The following is a 15,636-nucleotide window of genomic DNA, read 5'->3' on the forward strand; positions in this document are numbered from 1 at the left end:
TCAGTACAGCGATTCGAGCACCTTTTTAAGTACTCGCTCTTACGCGTTTTTTCTCCTCTGCCTCATGTATATTAGTTCTTTTGGGGCAGTACTCCACCACCACTTTTCTAATTCGCTCCCCTCGGCCATTTCCGCAGACCTCGTGCCCCCCTTTGTACTTCCTGGACTTACCCTTCTACTATCACGCAGGTATTATGGATTTTTTCCCCCCAGATGTGGTGACGCTGGTCCTTTCCCTACAATTCCTTATTCTTTTTATCTTTCTTCTTTCTCCTCAGCACTTACAATTCTGTAACTGGTCATGAAGATGACCTGAACTTACAACAGTTTGAAACGCCGTCAACCCACCCTTCCCCCACTCCCAAAAGCGTGATTACTTGACGCATGCTCCGTGGTTCACCGAATAATTGACCTCCCCCTAATTTTTGATCACTATGAACCACAAAAAATGTCTCTGTAAATATTGATTGTGTGTTTTCTTTTGTGCCGTCCCTTCTGTTTTACTTCTCACCTTCCACTGTTCACACTTTCACGAGCACACATGTGTACAAGTTTGTACAGGTTACATGTACATTGATTGTAATGTGGTGCTTTTCTTTCCTACTGTGTTTTTTTCTATAAAACAAACTGCTCTTGGCATACATTGCAATAACGATTTAGGTCTCCCTGTTTTCTTCGCCTTGCAACTGATGTGCTAATTACAAAAAATTGTCTTTAAATATTACCTGTTGAAACATTGTATTATCACATATGTCAGTCACAAATGGCTGGGTGAAGGGCACTGGACAAGTCTTTGTTGTGAAACAAAAAAGGTGAGGTACAAAGTGGGATTATGGTGATGGTGGGGCAGACAAAAAGAGAGGAGCAGATGGAAAAAAGGAAGGTGGAATGCAAGTGTGTTATGAAAGTACTGGAATAGGGAGTGGGGGATAGACATTAAAGGGAAGTCTACAAACTTCCCCGCCAATGCATCATTCTGTAATAGGTGAAGGGTCCTGGTTGCACACAAATGTAGATAACAGAAACCAAAATTGTGCCCTCAGAGGTTTTTTGCCTGCATTTCACATTTCATGTTTGAGCACATCTGAATTTGAGAATTTTTCCCATTTAAATGAGTGTAAATTGGAATTGGGCTCACATTCCAAGTTCGCTGAATGATCACTCGCCATATTAGTGGCACATACTAGATACGAAGTGGGATATCACATAATGATCTTCTCAGTCAAGATGTGAAAGCCTAAATAGTTTTTAAAAGTTTTCAGTATGAATGTTTTTTTTCAAATGCGAGTGCTGTGTGGTTATGTCTTAATTAATGTTTGCTCTTTTTATCTCCCTACATTTTTTTTCTTAATAGGTGCTGCTGATGGGGAAAAGTGGCTCTGGAAAGACTAGCATGAGATCGATCATCTTTGCAAATTACATTGCCAGAGATACGCGACGTCTCGGGGCCACAAGTAAGAAATTGTATAATCCGGATAAACGTATAGAGAACTAGAGCAAGTGAGATGTTGAGAAGTATGAACTTCAGCATAAGCGGTCTGTTGAGGAAATCTAGACTGAAGTGTCATTATGATACTAGTGCCTCCAGTTAATGAGGCAGTTTTAGGGGTCCCCATGAGAAGATGTTAATGTAAAGACACAAACTCCTATAAACACTAGCACTGCCGGAAGATCCTTTGAGGAAAATGATGACACTAGGAGTGTAGCGCCTCTGTGCACTCTGCCATTGTGCTGGAGGAAGTTCATGGTTGTTGCACAGAATCTGAATTGTTGAATTCAATGCGTGGTTCAGTCACTGACATACTTGGTGATCATGCATTACATATATATGAGCAATTACGATGTGCAACTGTGCAAATTACCTCAAGGTGCAAGGCTGCTTATAAGAAGGGCAATTGGGTTGTAAAACTAAAGACGCAGGAAAACAATTTTCCTCAAACAACCGGAATGAAAGCAAGCCCAGTGAGTATGCATGAGTAAAGTTCTAAGATTCTAAAGCCATGGGTTCAACTAGAAAATTGTCATCTTTCTTGGGCACATACCTTGACAGGGCAGAAGACTATCAACACAAATCTCTTTCTCGATTATAAGAATCATGTGTGTCCACTGAGACAAGGAACTGTGAAATCTAGTCTTGCACTACCAAATGGAGAAGAGCAGATAAGGACCCCAGAGTGTGTTTTTCTGTTAGTTCTCACAGCCACCACCCACCCACAGTAAACATATGGTATGCCAGTTCAGACCACCATAATCGCATACAAAACAGCACTGGCTTCTTTAAACTTAGCAAGTGAGCTTTTAATGGCAGCAATGAAGCATACACTGATGAAGGAATACATTGTTTGTCTCACTCCATCAAGGAGACCGGTATAGCCTTCGACCATGATTTGAAAGCAACATTTCTAATCTCACTGTTAACTTTGATAGGCTGAATGAAGTACTTCGAAAACTGCCTTTGCGGATGGACCGACAACCATTCGGTTTTCTGTTTTTTAAAAAAAAAATTTAAATAAAAATAAGCAAGGTATCAACAAAACAAACGAAAATGGAAAAATATATGGAGCCTGAAATAAAGTGGCTAAGTTGAAGTACAAAGAGGCGGCATTTTCTCTCTCCTCCACACTTGAGCCCTGGTTGATAATTAGCTCAATACACTAGGATGTGCCAGTGCTGCAATGTGTTAGATAGGCCTAGTCTTATAAAGTAGTATCAGTATGCATTGCGCAATTTCCATAGAGTTGTCACAGTGGTGAGTATTGAAGTGGTATCCCGTCCTGTCATATTGCTTTTTGCTGCTGTTTTTTTGACAAATAATGAAAGCTATAAAGAGTTTGAGATTAAAGTAGAGTTATAACAGACACCAGCTGAACTAAGAAGTCTATGTGAATTGGGTGGATAAGTTTAATGGTTTTGGATACTGAGAGTGCATCGTTTATTTCATGTACACCCATCTATTTTGCTGACTCCATTGTAATTCATAGCAAGTCAGCTTGAATGCATGTTTCACTAAAACACAATAAAGAAATCTGCTCTTTCCTTGACTGGCTGTCAGCGAAGGAGACTGGCCTGTTCTCTTCAGACCAAAAAATGAGTAGGTGTGCTTGCAGTATTCTATATTCACTAGGTCCACAGTTAATACTAAGAGGCGATCATAATGCACACTTGCGTAATCTAGATTGGAATTTATGCACAGTCTGCAGTACTGTTCACTAGGTATACAATCTAAAGTTTCTATCCCAGAGCAATTCTTAAAAATTAATAGAACTTCCTTGTATCTATTCTGTAAATATGAAGTTGAAATTTTAAACCCCTGTTTGTGTCTCAGCCATAATTCTCTCAACCCAATCTATCCACAGACAGCTGTGGCTTATGCAGTCTTTTTCTTGCCTTTATTTTGGTTTTTAGAATTCATACCAGTTATAACACTGTTATTTATTCCTCTTCCTTGATTTTGTTTTCCAGTTGATGTGGAGCACTCTCATGTACGTTTCCTAGGAAATTTGGTGTTGAACCTCTGGGACTGTGGTGGGTAGGTACAAGGTTTTCTCTTTTGTACAATAAGAAGAAACAAATAACTCATTTTGGAGTTTTAGTAGATAGTGTGAAGCTGCTAATCCCATTGCCTTTAGAAGCTTTTGGGTGAATATGGAATACTTGACTGATTTTGTTGACACTTGCCTACCAAGGAAATACTAAAATCAAACAGAATTTTTATAATAACCCGATGGCACAAAATGTGAAGGTTATGTCATATCACTGAAGTTCATCTAACCTTATCATGTTCCCTCAACACTAATTTAATATATTGTGCTGGTTCGTGAGACATTTCTAGAGCAAGAGAGTTTTAAGTCTATTCTTTAGGAGATTCATTGATCATAATGAAAGCCCCAGTTTAGTTTTTTTTCCTTGTTTTTACAGGTAAATATGGACTGGAAACATCTATTTCTCTGTAGGAATTTATTTTAAAATATGGAAAAAAGGGAATATGGGCTTTTTTGGAGTGAATTTTTATGCTGTCAATCATTAATGCTTGGTTAATAAATGTGCAGGCTGACACTCAAAGGAATTAACAATGCATAAGTGACGCATGTTCCTAATGGAGCCTTAGACGGGTGCAGGGGTACACATGTTTGTACTGAAATCCAAATGTTATATGAGTATATTGCATGTGAATAATGCATCGTCTGTTGCTTCTTATATCACTAAAACCCATCATGCATCCACTTTTCGGGGTACATGTAATAGTTTAATAAATGTAAAAATATACTAGTTAAAGGTTGTTGTTTTTTTAACAAAACCCAATAAATATGGATAAATAAAGATACAATGATCAAAAAGTAATTATGGATAAATGCAGACTGAAATCTCCCAAAAAGTAAATCGCATTAAACAAGGTGCCCTAATCTTAACCCCTTTATCTGGATTTGGGAAACAACATATTAAAGAGAACCTGAAAATGGCAGAGAGCAAATTTCACAAACTAATTGTTTAGTGGTCTTACTGGAGTTGTAAACGATTGATCTAGAGTAAGGATTTAGAATATTTGATAAGAGTATAAAATGTATGTTATCTAAGCAAATCGGTTTTTAGTTACAGTGACTAAGTAGCTCAGTGGATAAATGTGAATAGAGGGGTGGAAACTAGAATAGGATGAATGTGAAAATAGGAAATGATGAATACCATGAGATGTCACTAGGAGGAGCGGCTAAAATATAAACATATGCAGAAAGAGTTGCAGATTTGTAGGTCATCAAGTTGTGCAAATTCATCTTTTTTTGACCCCAGACAATCAATCCTATGTCAGTAAAGCATTGATTTAGCAAAGCCGCCTAACTAAAACTTAGTCGCTGGCTCAGAACAAAATAGTAAAATGGGTTCACGGCACTGTGAAATTTGCTATCTGTGCATGCGATTAGCCTTCACCAAAGAAGAAAATTAGTCTCTGGTCTACAAATCCTTCTTGATCCAAGTCTTGTTTAGATGGCTGTTGTTCGTCCACCTTACCCTCACTGTAGCCTTTCTAGTACACACATGGCATGTATGAGTGAACCAGGATAATGGAGTTCTGGGATCCATTTTGGATGCGACCAGCCCTACTTGATGCTTAAGATGGATGTGAGTTTGTTTTCACAAGTGAGGAAAGAGGAGGCCAGATCCCTCTAGACATTCAATTAGCCTTTGGCTGAGCAAGGTGCTGCTGATTAGTCTTCCTGTAGCATTGCAATTTTGGTAGATGATGGGGGTGAAGAGTGCAACTGCAGTCTCGATTGATCAAGGTGAGTAGTCCCACTTTGGTGTGGCCGGCCTTTTGTATTTCCTTTATCCCTCTTGCAGTATGTACGGCTGATGACAGCCAGGTGCAGAAAGCTCATATCTCTTTGTTCCTCAGTTTAGGGTGCTCTAGTATGGAGACAGCCTGTATGTGAGGAGCATCACTCTACACAAAGGCTGTATCTGGAGAGCAGTCTGGCAATGCACTTGAAAGCAGAACCTCCCTAAACCAGTCCTGAGAGTGCAGACAGTTGGTTCACATCTCCTGTCTGCTTTTACAGTTCATGGACCCGACGACTCACTGGTTGTACCCATTCTGAGTCCTCTATGGTGAAGGGAATGCTCCACAAAGTAGTCAGAGGACTGTAATGCAACCAGAGCTAGTGTCTGCCTGACAGGCAACTACCCATATTTGAGAGAACATAAAGTCCGTCTACCCACCCATTGCTGTAAAGCTGTACAGCTCTCCTTAAGTACCCAGAAACCAACCTGCGTGCTCAGAGGGAAAGAGCCTGCCAACCCTGCAGGAGGATTGTCCAGGAATAGCAGTATGCAACGCGACCCTGTTTGGTTGGTCTGCAGAAGTGGAAGAATATGGAGCGTGGACAGTTTACCTTGGTGTCGGTGGGTCCTAGACTCTTCTCTGTGATTCCTGTCCGGGATTCCTGGAGCGGCAGTGTGTCCTGAGCCTTTTCTAAACCGGAGACTGTGACATGATCTGTAATCCTTACCCTCTGCTTGAGTCTGGTCTGTGCTTGATCTGTGCCCCAGTGGGACTACACCGTGCAGCAGCAGGACCAACAATTAGAAAATCTGCACTTCTCCATGCAGTCACATCACTGCAAATGTGACCTCCAAGGAGGCTAAGAGGAACTGCCAACTCTCGCTCAGCCCACAAGAGGTGCAGCAGACTCGCTGCTGAGAATGCATGTTGAACACTGACTGAGAGACCAATAGGCTGGGAAACAGTGATGTTAAGAGACTTGGCCCAATTCCAAGAGCAATGCGGTAATCTTCATCAGAACCGAATCCCGTTGAGCGTTGACTTGGGTGGAATCCACCTAGACTCCAGGGTAGTACAGGGATTATAGTGGGGAGAAGCATTGATTTACTCCAGGTCTAGAACCAGGCCTTGACAATTCATAAAATTTTCACCAGGCCTGAAGGTTGAGCAACTTGAATAATCTTCTCACCCTAACTGTAACATAGAAATCTGAGCACTCAAGTATTTTGCAAAAATAGTCAAGAGTTCAGCAATCTCAAAGTGATAGTCCACTTTAATCCAAGTTTGCAATGTGAAGTCCAAGTCTTCACATCAGGCTTGCAGTAAGCATCATGGTTAGTTCCAAAGAAAAAATCCTCCAAAAAATGTTCCGAACAGAAAGCAGATAATGTTATCAGCTTGAAAATATTCAGCCTGGATTAAAGTGGACTATTACTTTGAAATTGCTGAACTCTTGACTATTTTTTGCAAAATACCGGAGTGCTCGGATTTGGAGGGCACGTTGGCGTTTATGGTAACTACCCATTTTTCCTTGGAGCACCGCTGTTATACTATATATGCTGTCTACTTCCCCATAATTAGATTGCAGTGCACCCTGATTCTTTGTACTACTTGGGTACCATATTATCTTGTATAGCCTAACTGTAACACATTTGATCCATAAACTGGTCTTCTGTTGTGTGATCGTAGGCAAATATTTTATTTCACCGTCATTTTTCTTCAATTATCACATATGAGAGCACCTTCATGTATGTAAGTTTAGCGTGTCTGCTGTGCAAAAACTCTTTTTCTTTGACTTAATAGACTAAACGTCTACCTACATGTAAAATAGAAATCTAGCCCATATAAGGGTACACATGACCCTGACTTGCCTCTTAGTTCACTAATAGCATTGTCATCAGGGAGGGGGCAGGAATGTTTTTCAGTTCATGTTTAAAAGCTCTCTTTTAATAATTATATTACTAAAGCATGATAGCGTAGTGCACTGTCCTATACAGACATCATATTTCAATTGAAATGGCCGCAAACCTTCCCACTGACATGCGTTTTTTACTGATAGAATTATATAGCATACAAACAATGTGTGGAAATAGGGTTTCAGAAAATACTCCTCATTTGCGCCTCACCATTAAAAGTGTTTTGATCCTATAAAAATCTTTGTTTACATCGACGGCAATTTTTTTTTAGTGCTTTCCCAACTACTAAACTATATTTTGAAATAATTCATTTCCAAACTATGTAAATGTTGTGTTTGAAGAAAAATGACTATCTACAGCCTTTCATTTTACACTGCTTGTACCCCAGCATGATTGTCAGACTGATCACTTTACCTTTGTTTCCCTGACTGCCAAGTTATATGATTTTGTAAACACCAATCTCAAGGATAAAATAAGCAGTCATTTGTAAGAAGACATAAGTTGACATTTGAACTCTGTCTTTCAGAAAAGTAAATGTGACCAAATAAAAACAAGATTTAAAGGCATCTTTGTTGCTCGTTCAATTTCAGAATGCCTGTTCTTTGTCAGGAGCTCTTTTGCCAGACCGGGCCAGGAGGCCCTAAAAAATAGCTCACTTTGATAAAATCTGACTCGCCATAGCGAATGTGCTAGTAGATTTCTCAAGGCTCATAAGACACAAAAGTGTGTTGTGTACATTCTCATATCTTTAGTATTCATTTCGAGTGTACATTAAATAAGTTTCTTCATTTCTTTCTTTCATTTCTTAATTCATTATACTAAAGTGTATTTGAGCTCCCACATACTACTTCCCTAAGAATCCAGTGACTGCACGCCATTACTACCACCAAGAATCAAGTGTGTAAGGAAGGGGTTGTACTTCGCCCAGTTTGCAGAGCCATAGTAGGACAGATTCTGATAGATACATTTGCGAGTGGATTCCTCACCTTGTGAATGTCCCCTACGCAGCAGCCAATCAGAAACTTTTGTAGCTCTCCACGCCGGCGAGGTCATGAACAACGTCACAGAGGGTACCACTCTGCTCGCGACCCCGCTGATGTCACTGGATCCATAATAGGGCCTCGTCGGCGTGATGACGTCAGTTCCCTTTTTTCCGCGCCGCCGACGCCAACCGTTTCTTGGGACTCTCCTTAGCATCTTGAACTTATCTTGTTTCAGATAAAGATCCTGAGATCCAGGATTGGCCTTGTACAACACCCTTCTTGGCCAATCCGGGGCGACCAATATAACTTGGGCCTGGTCTTGGCGAATAGATCTTAGGGTCTTGAATCTTATCTGAAGAGAAGTTCAAGATGCTTACCCTTGCACAGGTTCTTCAGTCGCTGATGGAAGAAGACTGGATGGTGTCAATAGATTTGCAGGATGCATATGTTCACATCAGGAAGTATCTCCGTTTTACGGTAGGATCGCAGCATTACCAGTTTGTGGTTCTACCGTTTGGTCTTACTACTGCGCCTCGAGTCTTCATCGCTAGCACATTAGGGCACTCCAGTGGTGCCTCCGCAGGCAGTGGTATCAACACAACGGAGATCTCGGGGAGTCAGTGAGGATCTCCAGAGAAGCTGCGGCGGATCTATCTTGGTGGAGCGTGGAAGGAATCTGTCTCAAGGAAAGCTCTTTCAACTGCCTCCAGCTGTGGCCACGGTGATAACAGATGTATCTACTCTAGGGTGGGGTGCTCATCTGTGGGATCTGGAGGTCAAGGGTCTTTGGTCTCCAGAGGAAAGGTTTCTTCACATCAACCTTCTGGAATTGAGGGCGATTCGTGTGGCACTCAAGGCCTTCCTCCCTTCCCTTCGCGGTCAGGCAGTTCAGGTCCTGACGGACAACACGACCGCGATGTGGTTTGTCAACAAGCAGTGAGGAGTGGGGTCCCATCTTCTCTGCAGAGAAGCTCTGTGTCTCTGGTTCTGGGTTCAGGACCACCAGATTTGTCTGATGGCAAATCATCTGGCCGGAGTTCTGAACGTTCGCGCAGACAGTCTCAGTCGGCACTTCTCAGCCGACCACGAGGGGAGGCTTCACCCAGAGGTGGTTTGTCACGTCTTCCGGACGTGGGGAACTCCTCAGGTGGACCTGTTTGCCACTCACGAGAACGCTCACTGCCGGTCATTCTGCAGTCTCTAGAATCCGTTGCTGGGAGCTTTGGGGGACGCGTTTCAGTTGAGTTTGGGCTCACAACTCCTTTACGCGTTTCCTCCCATACCCTTGATCCCTCGGGTTCTGAGGAAGATTCGCCAAGACCGGGCCCAAGTTATATTGGTCGCCCCGGATTGGCCAAGAAGGGTGTGGTACACAGATCTCCACCTCTCCTCGTGCCCACCGCTCTGTCTCAGGAAAGATCTCCTCTCTCAGATGGAGGGGCAGGTTCTACACCCTCACCTCCAGACCTTACACCTTCATGCCTGGAGATTGAACGGGGCAACCTGAATTCATTTTCTCTCCCGCCTGATGTGGTGGATGTAATTCTTTCGGCCAGGCGTTTTTCCACCAAGTCCATCTATTCCTATAGGTGGTCCAAATTTGTTTCCTGGTGTGGAGAGAAATCTATTGATCCCTTGAGAGCTCGTTTGTCCAACATACTTCAGTTTGCTCTTTCTTTGGCCCAGCAGGGCTTTGCTGTGGCGACTGTAAAAGGTTATTTATCGGCCTTGTCGGCATTCCTTTGTTTGCGGGACAAGCCGTCTTTATTTAAGTCACCTATTGTGTTACGTTTTATAAAAGGTCTTACCACCAAATTCCCTCCAACTCCATTTATTGTGTCTCAATGGGACTTGAATCTTGTCTTAACCTACTTGATGGGTTCACCCTTTGAACCCTTGCACAAGTGTCCCATGAGACTTCTGTCTTTTAAGACTGTTTTTTCTGTAGCAATTACCTCGGCAAGGAGGGTAAGTGAGCTTCAAGCTCTTATTTCGAAACCCCCATTCCTGACCACTCATGCTGAGAGAATGGTACTTAGGACCAGGGCTGCTTTTCTGCCTAAGGTGGTAACTTCCTTCCATCTGGGGCAGTCCATTACCCTCCCTACCTTCTATCCTGCCTCTCACCCTTCCAAGGAGGAGGAGCGGCTTCACCGCCTAGACCCTAAGAGGGCGGTGAGTTTCTACCTCAATAGGACTAAAGACGATTGTGTGGATGGCCAGCTTTTTATTGGATTTGCTGGCTGTAAGAAAGGAAAAGCAGTGCACAAGCGCACGCTGTCGAGATGGATTATCCTGTGTATAAAGATCTGCTACGCCCTGGCTGGTAAGGAACCTCCAGAGGGAATTAGAGCTCATTTTACTAGGGAAAAGTCTTCTACATCTGCTTTGGCTAGGGGTGTGCCTGTAGAGGATATTTGTAGAGCAGCGACTTGGGCTTCCCTCCACACTTTCGCAAAGCATTACTGCTTGGATTCCGAGGTGAGGAGGGACTGCCACTTTGCGCGCTCTGTCCTCCAGGATTTCTTTTTTGTTTTTTAAATTTATTTTTATTGCAGATGCTCAGATGGAAATAAGTCCACAATAACATACAAGTTTTCAAATAATCAATGGTACACTTCCAAAGTATAGCATAGAGAGCCCTCCGACCTTCTCTAAAGCGTGCAGTAACAGTAATCCAACAACACCAGTGGTGTTCTTTCCACCTGTCAACGACATAGTAAAGGAGGCACTCTTGTGAACCATCCTGGCAACTGCATTTTCTGTTCCCCCACCCCCCCCTTCCCCAGAACAAATATCATAGTGTACATGGAAAAAAATCGTCACATCAACTCTTGTTCAAAACTTAACTGTGCAGTCATAGCAGTGGCACCATAGAACTCCTCCAGTCCCCAATCCCCCCCCTCCCGGTAGACATACAATAGAAGAACGTGTAGCCATCAGAATGTGTCTGAAGTAGAAAAGTAGACACACGGGATTCCCCCCGGCCCCCTCCCAGCCTTATCATATTGGCAGTCTTGCTCAAGGGCCTCCCGCCCCCAGTCCTCCGTCTAGTCCGTGATAGTGTCTCAATTTCGACCATACTTTTCTAAACTTATTCGGGCACCCCCTCGCTTTATATGTCACCCGCTCTGCTGCCATGTATAAGTCCAGGCCTCTCCTCCACTCTTCCACAGTAGGGACATCCCCCGCACCCCAATATTTTGCAATATCCCGTTTTGCGACCACCAGCGCCAAGGTCAAGAACACCCAACAGATGGCGTGGGAGATCAACATCGTTAGTCATTCCCAGAATGGCCAACTTCGGCTCCTGCTCAAGCGACACAGACAAGACATTTGTAAGTTCAGTGAATATGAGGGTCCAATAGGATTGTATATTGTCACATTTCCACAGTATATGAAAAAAATCCCCTCCCTCACATTGACATCTTAGGCATTTGGCATCCAAAGTTTTCCCCATTTTAAACAGTCTCACCCTGTCTATGTAAGTTCTGTGTAACACATTATACTGAATCAGACGGAGCCGAGATTTGATAGCCACCTCCCTGGGGTGCATTAAAACAGAATCCCAGTCGATATCCTCAAGTGTGCCCACATCTGCCTCCCAGTGTCTTCTAAGGTTCGCCAGATCTCCCAGCATGTTGTTGGTGAGTGTCTTGTATATAAGCGACACCGCCTTATTCGGTATCTGTTCCTGTAGCTGTCCTCCAGGATTTCTTGGTATAGCAGAGTGGACACCCTCCTCCAGGAGTGGGGACTGCTGTGGGACTCTATTCACAAGGTGAGGAATCCACTGGCAGATGTATCTATCAGAAGAACAAGTTACTTGCCTTCGGTAACGCTTTTTCTGGTTGATACAGTATCTGCCTGTGGATTCCTCACTGACCCACCCGCCTTCCCGTTTGTCCACTCTTCTATACCTGATAAGTGTATATTTGAGTGAATTTTTTAATGGATGTATTTATATGTTCATGCATATTACATTGATTTCACACTGTGTGTGCTGTTTTGAGTACTGTGTACTATGTATACTATTACTGTTTATGTCGGTCCATCTGTGTACCTCAGGGGCACGGAAAAAGGGCAGAACTGACGTCATCATGCCGACGAGGCCCTATTATGGATCCAGTGACGTCAGCGGGGTCGCGAGCGGAGTCGTACCCTCTGTGACGCCGTCCATGACCTCGCCGGCGTGGAGTGCTACAGAAGTTTCCGATTGGCTGCTGCGCAGGGGATATTCAGGGGGAGCAGCAGGGGGAGCCTACTGGAGCAGAAGTCACCCTCACGAAGACCCACATGCCGGAGGCACAGGATTCGCAAGAGGTCCTTGAGCAGCTCCCCAAGAAGGAAGGCCAATGGAGCAGAGGATGCTATGAGGATGCTGTACTTGGCAGGAAGAAATGCTGGAGGCTGGAGCTTCTTGCAGCCCGAAGTATTTGGCAACAGCAAGCCGCTGCAGTGCAAAGGTGTTTGGTCCCAGCTGTTCCAACGAGGGATACTGGCCTCAAAATTGCAGAGGACAAGTTGGGCCTCGATGGAGTTGCAGAACCACCACTTGTGTTGTTAAGCCTTTCCAAGTCCGTCAGGAGCAGCAGACTGGTCAGCTTTGTTGCTGTGCCTGCAGATGCAGGGGGAAGGACTCCTTCACTCCAAGGGAGATTACTTCAGGTGTCCTTGATGCCCATAGGTCTGTTGAAGATCCTGGAAGAAGCTCAGACACAGACGACGATGAAGAAGACTTTCAGAACAGCAAGACCAGAAGCAGCAGGAGTCTTCCTTGATGCACTCTCTGTTTCAGACAAAGTGCACGTGTGCCAGACAGTTGAAGAGTGACTTGGTTTCCGGCTGGAGTCTTTTCCCACGAAGAATCTGAGGACCTCACCCACAGGTAAGCACTTAAATACCCTATGAAGTGGGTTAGGACGACTCGGGGGGGGGGGGGGGTCTCTCCCAGAGGAGGGGCTGGACAGAGGGGAGGATACTCCCATGTCCTATGTACAGCTTCACGCCAAAGCGGGAGCCAAGGCTCCCTGAATCTGTTCCAACTGGAGTATGCAAGGAGGGCAACAAATGTGCCCTTCAAAGCAGTCTGGTGCCGCAGACGAGCTCCCCAGCACAATACACTAAGCCCTGTCTGGGAGGTGGTCACACCTCTCTGTGACAGGAAACCTATTGTTCTATCTTTCCCTGCTCGAGCTCAGCAGCAGAAGGGCAGAATCATGTCTGTGGTCGGCAGCAACACTAGCTTGTTGGCAGGCCCTGGAGAAGCCCCCCAGTGCATGGAATCATACTACCAGTGTTGGGGTATGATTCCAACAGATTTGATCCCAAACATGCCCAGGGTCAGCACAGCCACTATATACTTAGCCATCGCTTCAGGACTGGAAGGCCAGCCATAGGGATGACTTATAGGTTTTAAATGTAGTGGCCTCTGATGCAAGCACCAACTCACACATGCTGCAATGGCAGACCTGTAGTCACAATTTAAGTGGTCTCTCTTGGGTCGCGCAATACATGCTGCAGCCCATGGGAGACCCCTGGTGTACCTATGTCCTGGGTACCTTAGTACCATATACTAGGGACTTACAAAGGTACACCAGTAGCCAATTGTGGAGGTACTGAAGTACTTACCATGGTCAATTAAGGGAGGAAGCGCAGTGACTGGGGTACTGACTAGAAGGATCCCAGTCAGGCTAGTCAAAAAAACATAAAGACGCCGGTAAAATGTGGGGGTAACCATGAAAGCTGATCCTACTTTCCTATAGTTCAGATAACTCGTGTGATTAATGTACCCTACAGGGGCTGGTCTGGATAAAAATTCCAAGGCTGCTTTGGATTCCCAGTCTGGCCCTAGTTGCAGCTTCTTTTTTTACTCCGCATCTGCTTAAAAGAATTCACATAGCATTGCTGAGTAGTAATAGTAAGCACTGAAAATGAAGTTAACATTAGTTTACATTAAAACACATTTGAAAGTGTTCGAATTGACATATACGTGTTTTAAATGAATGCAATTGTTTTGATTTGTATGTAATGACTGATATCGTTATAGACTCTAGGGCCTTGAGTAAAAGCGTACTGTGGGTTCCACAGTGCCATATGGGTATTCTGTTAACAATGAAAATCATAAGACTAGAGGTTGGGTGCTCGTTTCATTTCAGTAAATCCCTCGGATGACTTTGTAGGGCCAAAATCTTCTCGTTTATTTTTTTATTATGTATTTTCATAGTACTGGTAACCTATTCTTTATAATATCTAAAGGTTTGATGTGCTATGAGCATCAATATACATTTTATTTGTATTTTTTATTTAACCACTGTTATAACTCTGCCCAGATGCATTGGAGAGCAATTTCATTTTGTAGGGCGTCTACTTGCCAAGATGCAACTTTGCTGCATCCACCTTTGCACTTAAAGTTAAGACATTAAGAGCAGTTACTGAGCCCACTTATTTTTTCTCTCTCTCCTGTCAGGCAGGACACCTTCATGGAGAACTACTTCACAAGTCAGCGGGATAACATCTTCCGAAACGTAGAGGTCCTTATTTATGTGTTTGATGTGGAAAGCCGTGAGCTAGAGAAGGACATGCACTACTACCAGTCATGCCTGGAAGCCATCCTCCAGAACTCTCCCGATGCCAAAATCTTCTGTTTGGTGCACAAAATGGATTTGGTACAGGAGGATCAAAGAGACTTGGTAAGGGTTTGCATGTGCTAGTTTTTTACTACCACACAGTGGTGAACTAGGTACGGACAAACAAAGTAGTAAGATTGAAAAGTATCTAAACTTGTGATGCCGTCCTGGTTCCCCAAATTATCCATCTGTTTTATTGCCCGATTGACTTAAGTCAAATGTTGTACATTTCTGTTCAGAGTGCCTGAACACTAAAGGAAATGGTTAATAGGGTAACAGAAGTGAGCAGTTCTTGGTTGTAATAACTACCCATTTGAATAGATACTCCATCTTGCAGAGTCATCTGCATGAAGTCTTCCCATTACCCATGCTATACTGGGAAAATGTGGTCTCGTCATACTGTGATACTCTCACCTGGCAGCTCTTGCAGCGCTAAGCATCTGTCTGAGGTGGCCCTACCTAAAGTGATGAAATAGGTCATAAAGCCACCACCTGTCATCAGTTACACTTGTCCTTTTTTGTTTCCACGCAGCATAAGTGCCAGGTTCTCTGGTATCCAGTCTTCTAGAAGATCTATTCCCACCTCCTAAAAGTCTACATTTTTGGAAAAATTCACATGGTCTTTGAAGCCATCTGTCTCGAAGTTCAAATCCTTTTGCAGTTGACAGATGTCCGGCACAGACCTATGTTTTTCTTTTCTTTGATGCCTGAGTTCAAAGCATCATAAGGCTGCCTGTGATTTCTGTGCCTTCATGTCCCAAAATGCCCTTTGTGTGAGGAAGAGAAAATTGCTTTAGGACTCTCGTAAGATATCTGTATTGAGATCTAAATCC

At 43.7% G+C, this 15,636-nt stretch overlaps 1 protein-coding gene across 1 annotated transcript in view; it reads left to right on the forward strand.

Moving 5' to 3' along the window:
- LOC147689143 (ras-related GTP-binding protein A) overlaps positions 1 to 15,636 on the forward strand; it is a 155,671-nt gene that overhangs the window by 71,538 nt on the left and 68,497 nt on the right. Inside the window, exons 3-5 of the mRNA XM_086942036.1 lie at positions 1,355 to 1,454; positions 3,463 to 3,529; positions 14,644 to 14,866. Coding sequence (XP_086798162.1) covers positions 1,355 to 1,454; positions 3,463 to 3,529; positions 14,644 to 14,866 — 390 coding nt within the window. The remainder of the gene's footprint in view (positions 1 to 1,354; positions 1,455 to 3,462; positions 3,530 to 14,643; positions 14,867 to 15,636) is intronic.

Source organism: Lissotriton vulgaris, chromosome 10 (genome assembly GCF_964263255.1).
Source record: "Lissotriton vulgaris chromosome 10, aLisVul1.2, whole genome shotgun sequence".
NCBI lineage: Eukaryota > Metazoa > Chordata > Amphibia > Caudata > Salamandridae > Lissotriton > Lissotriton vulgaris.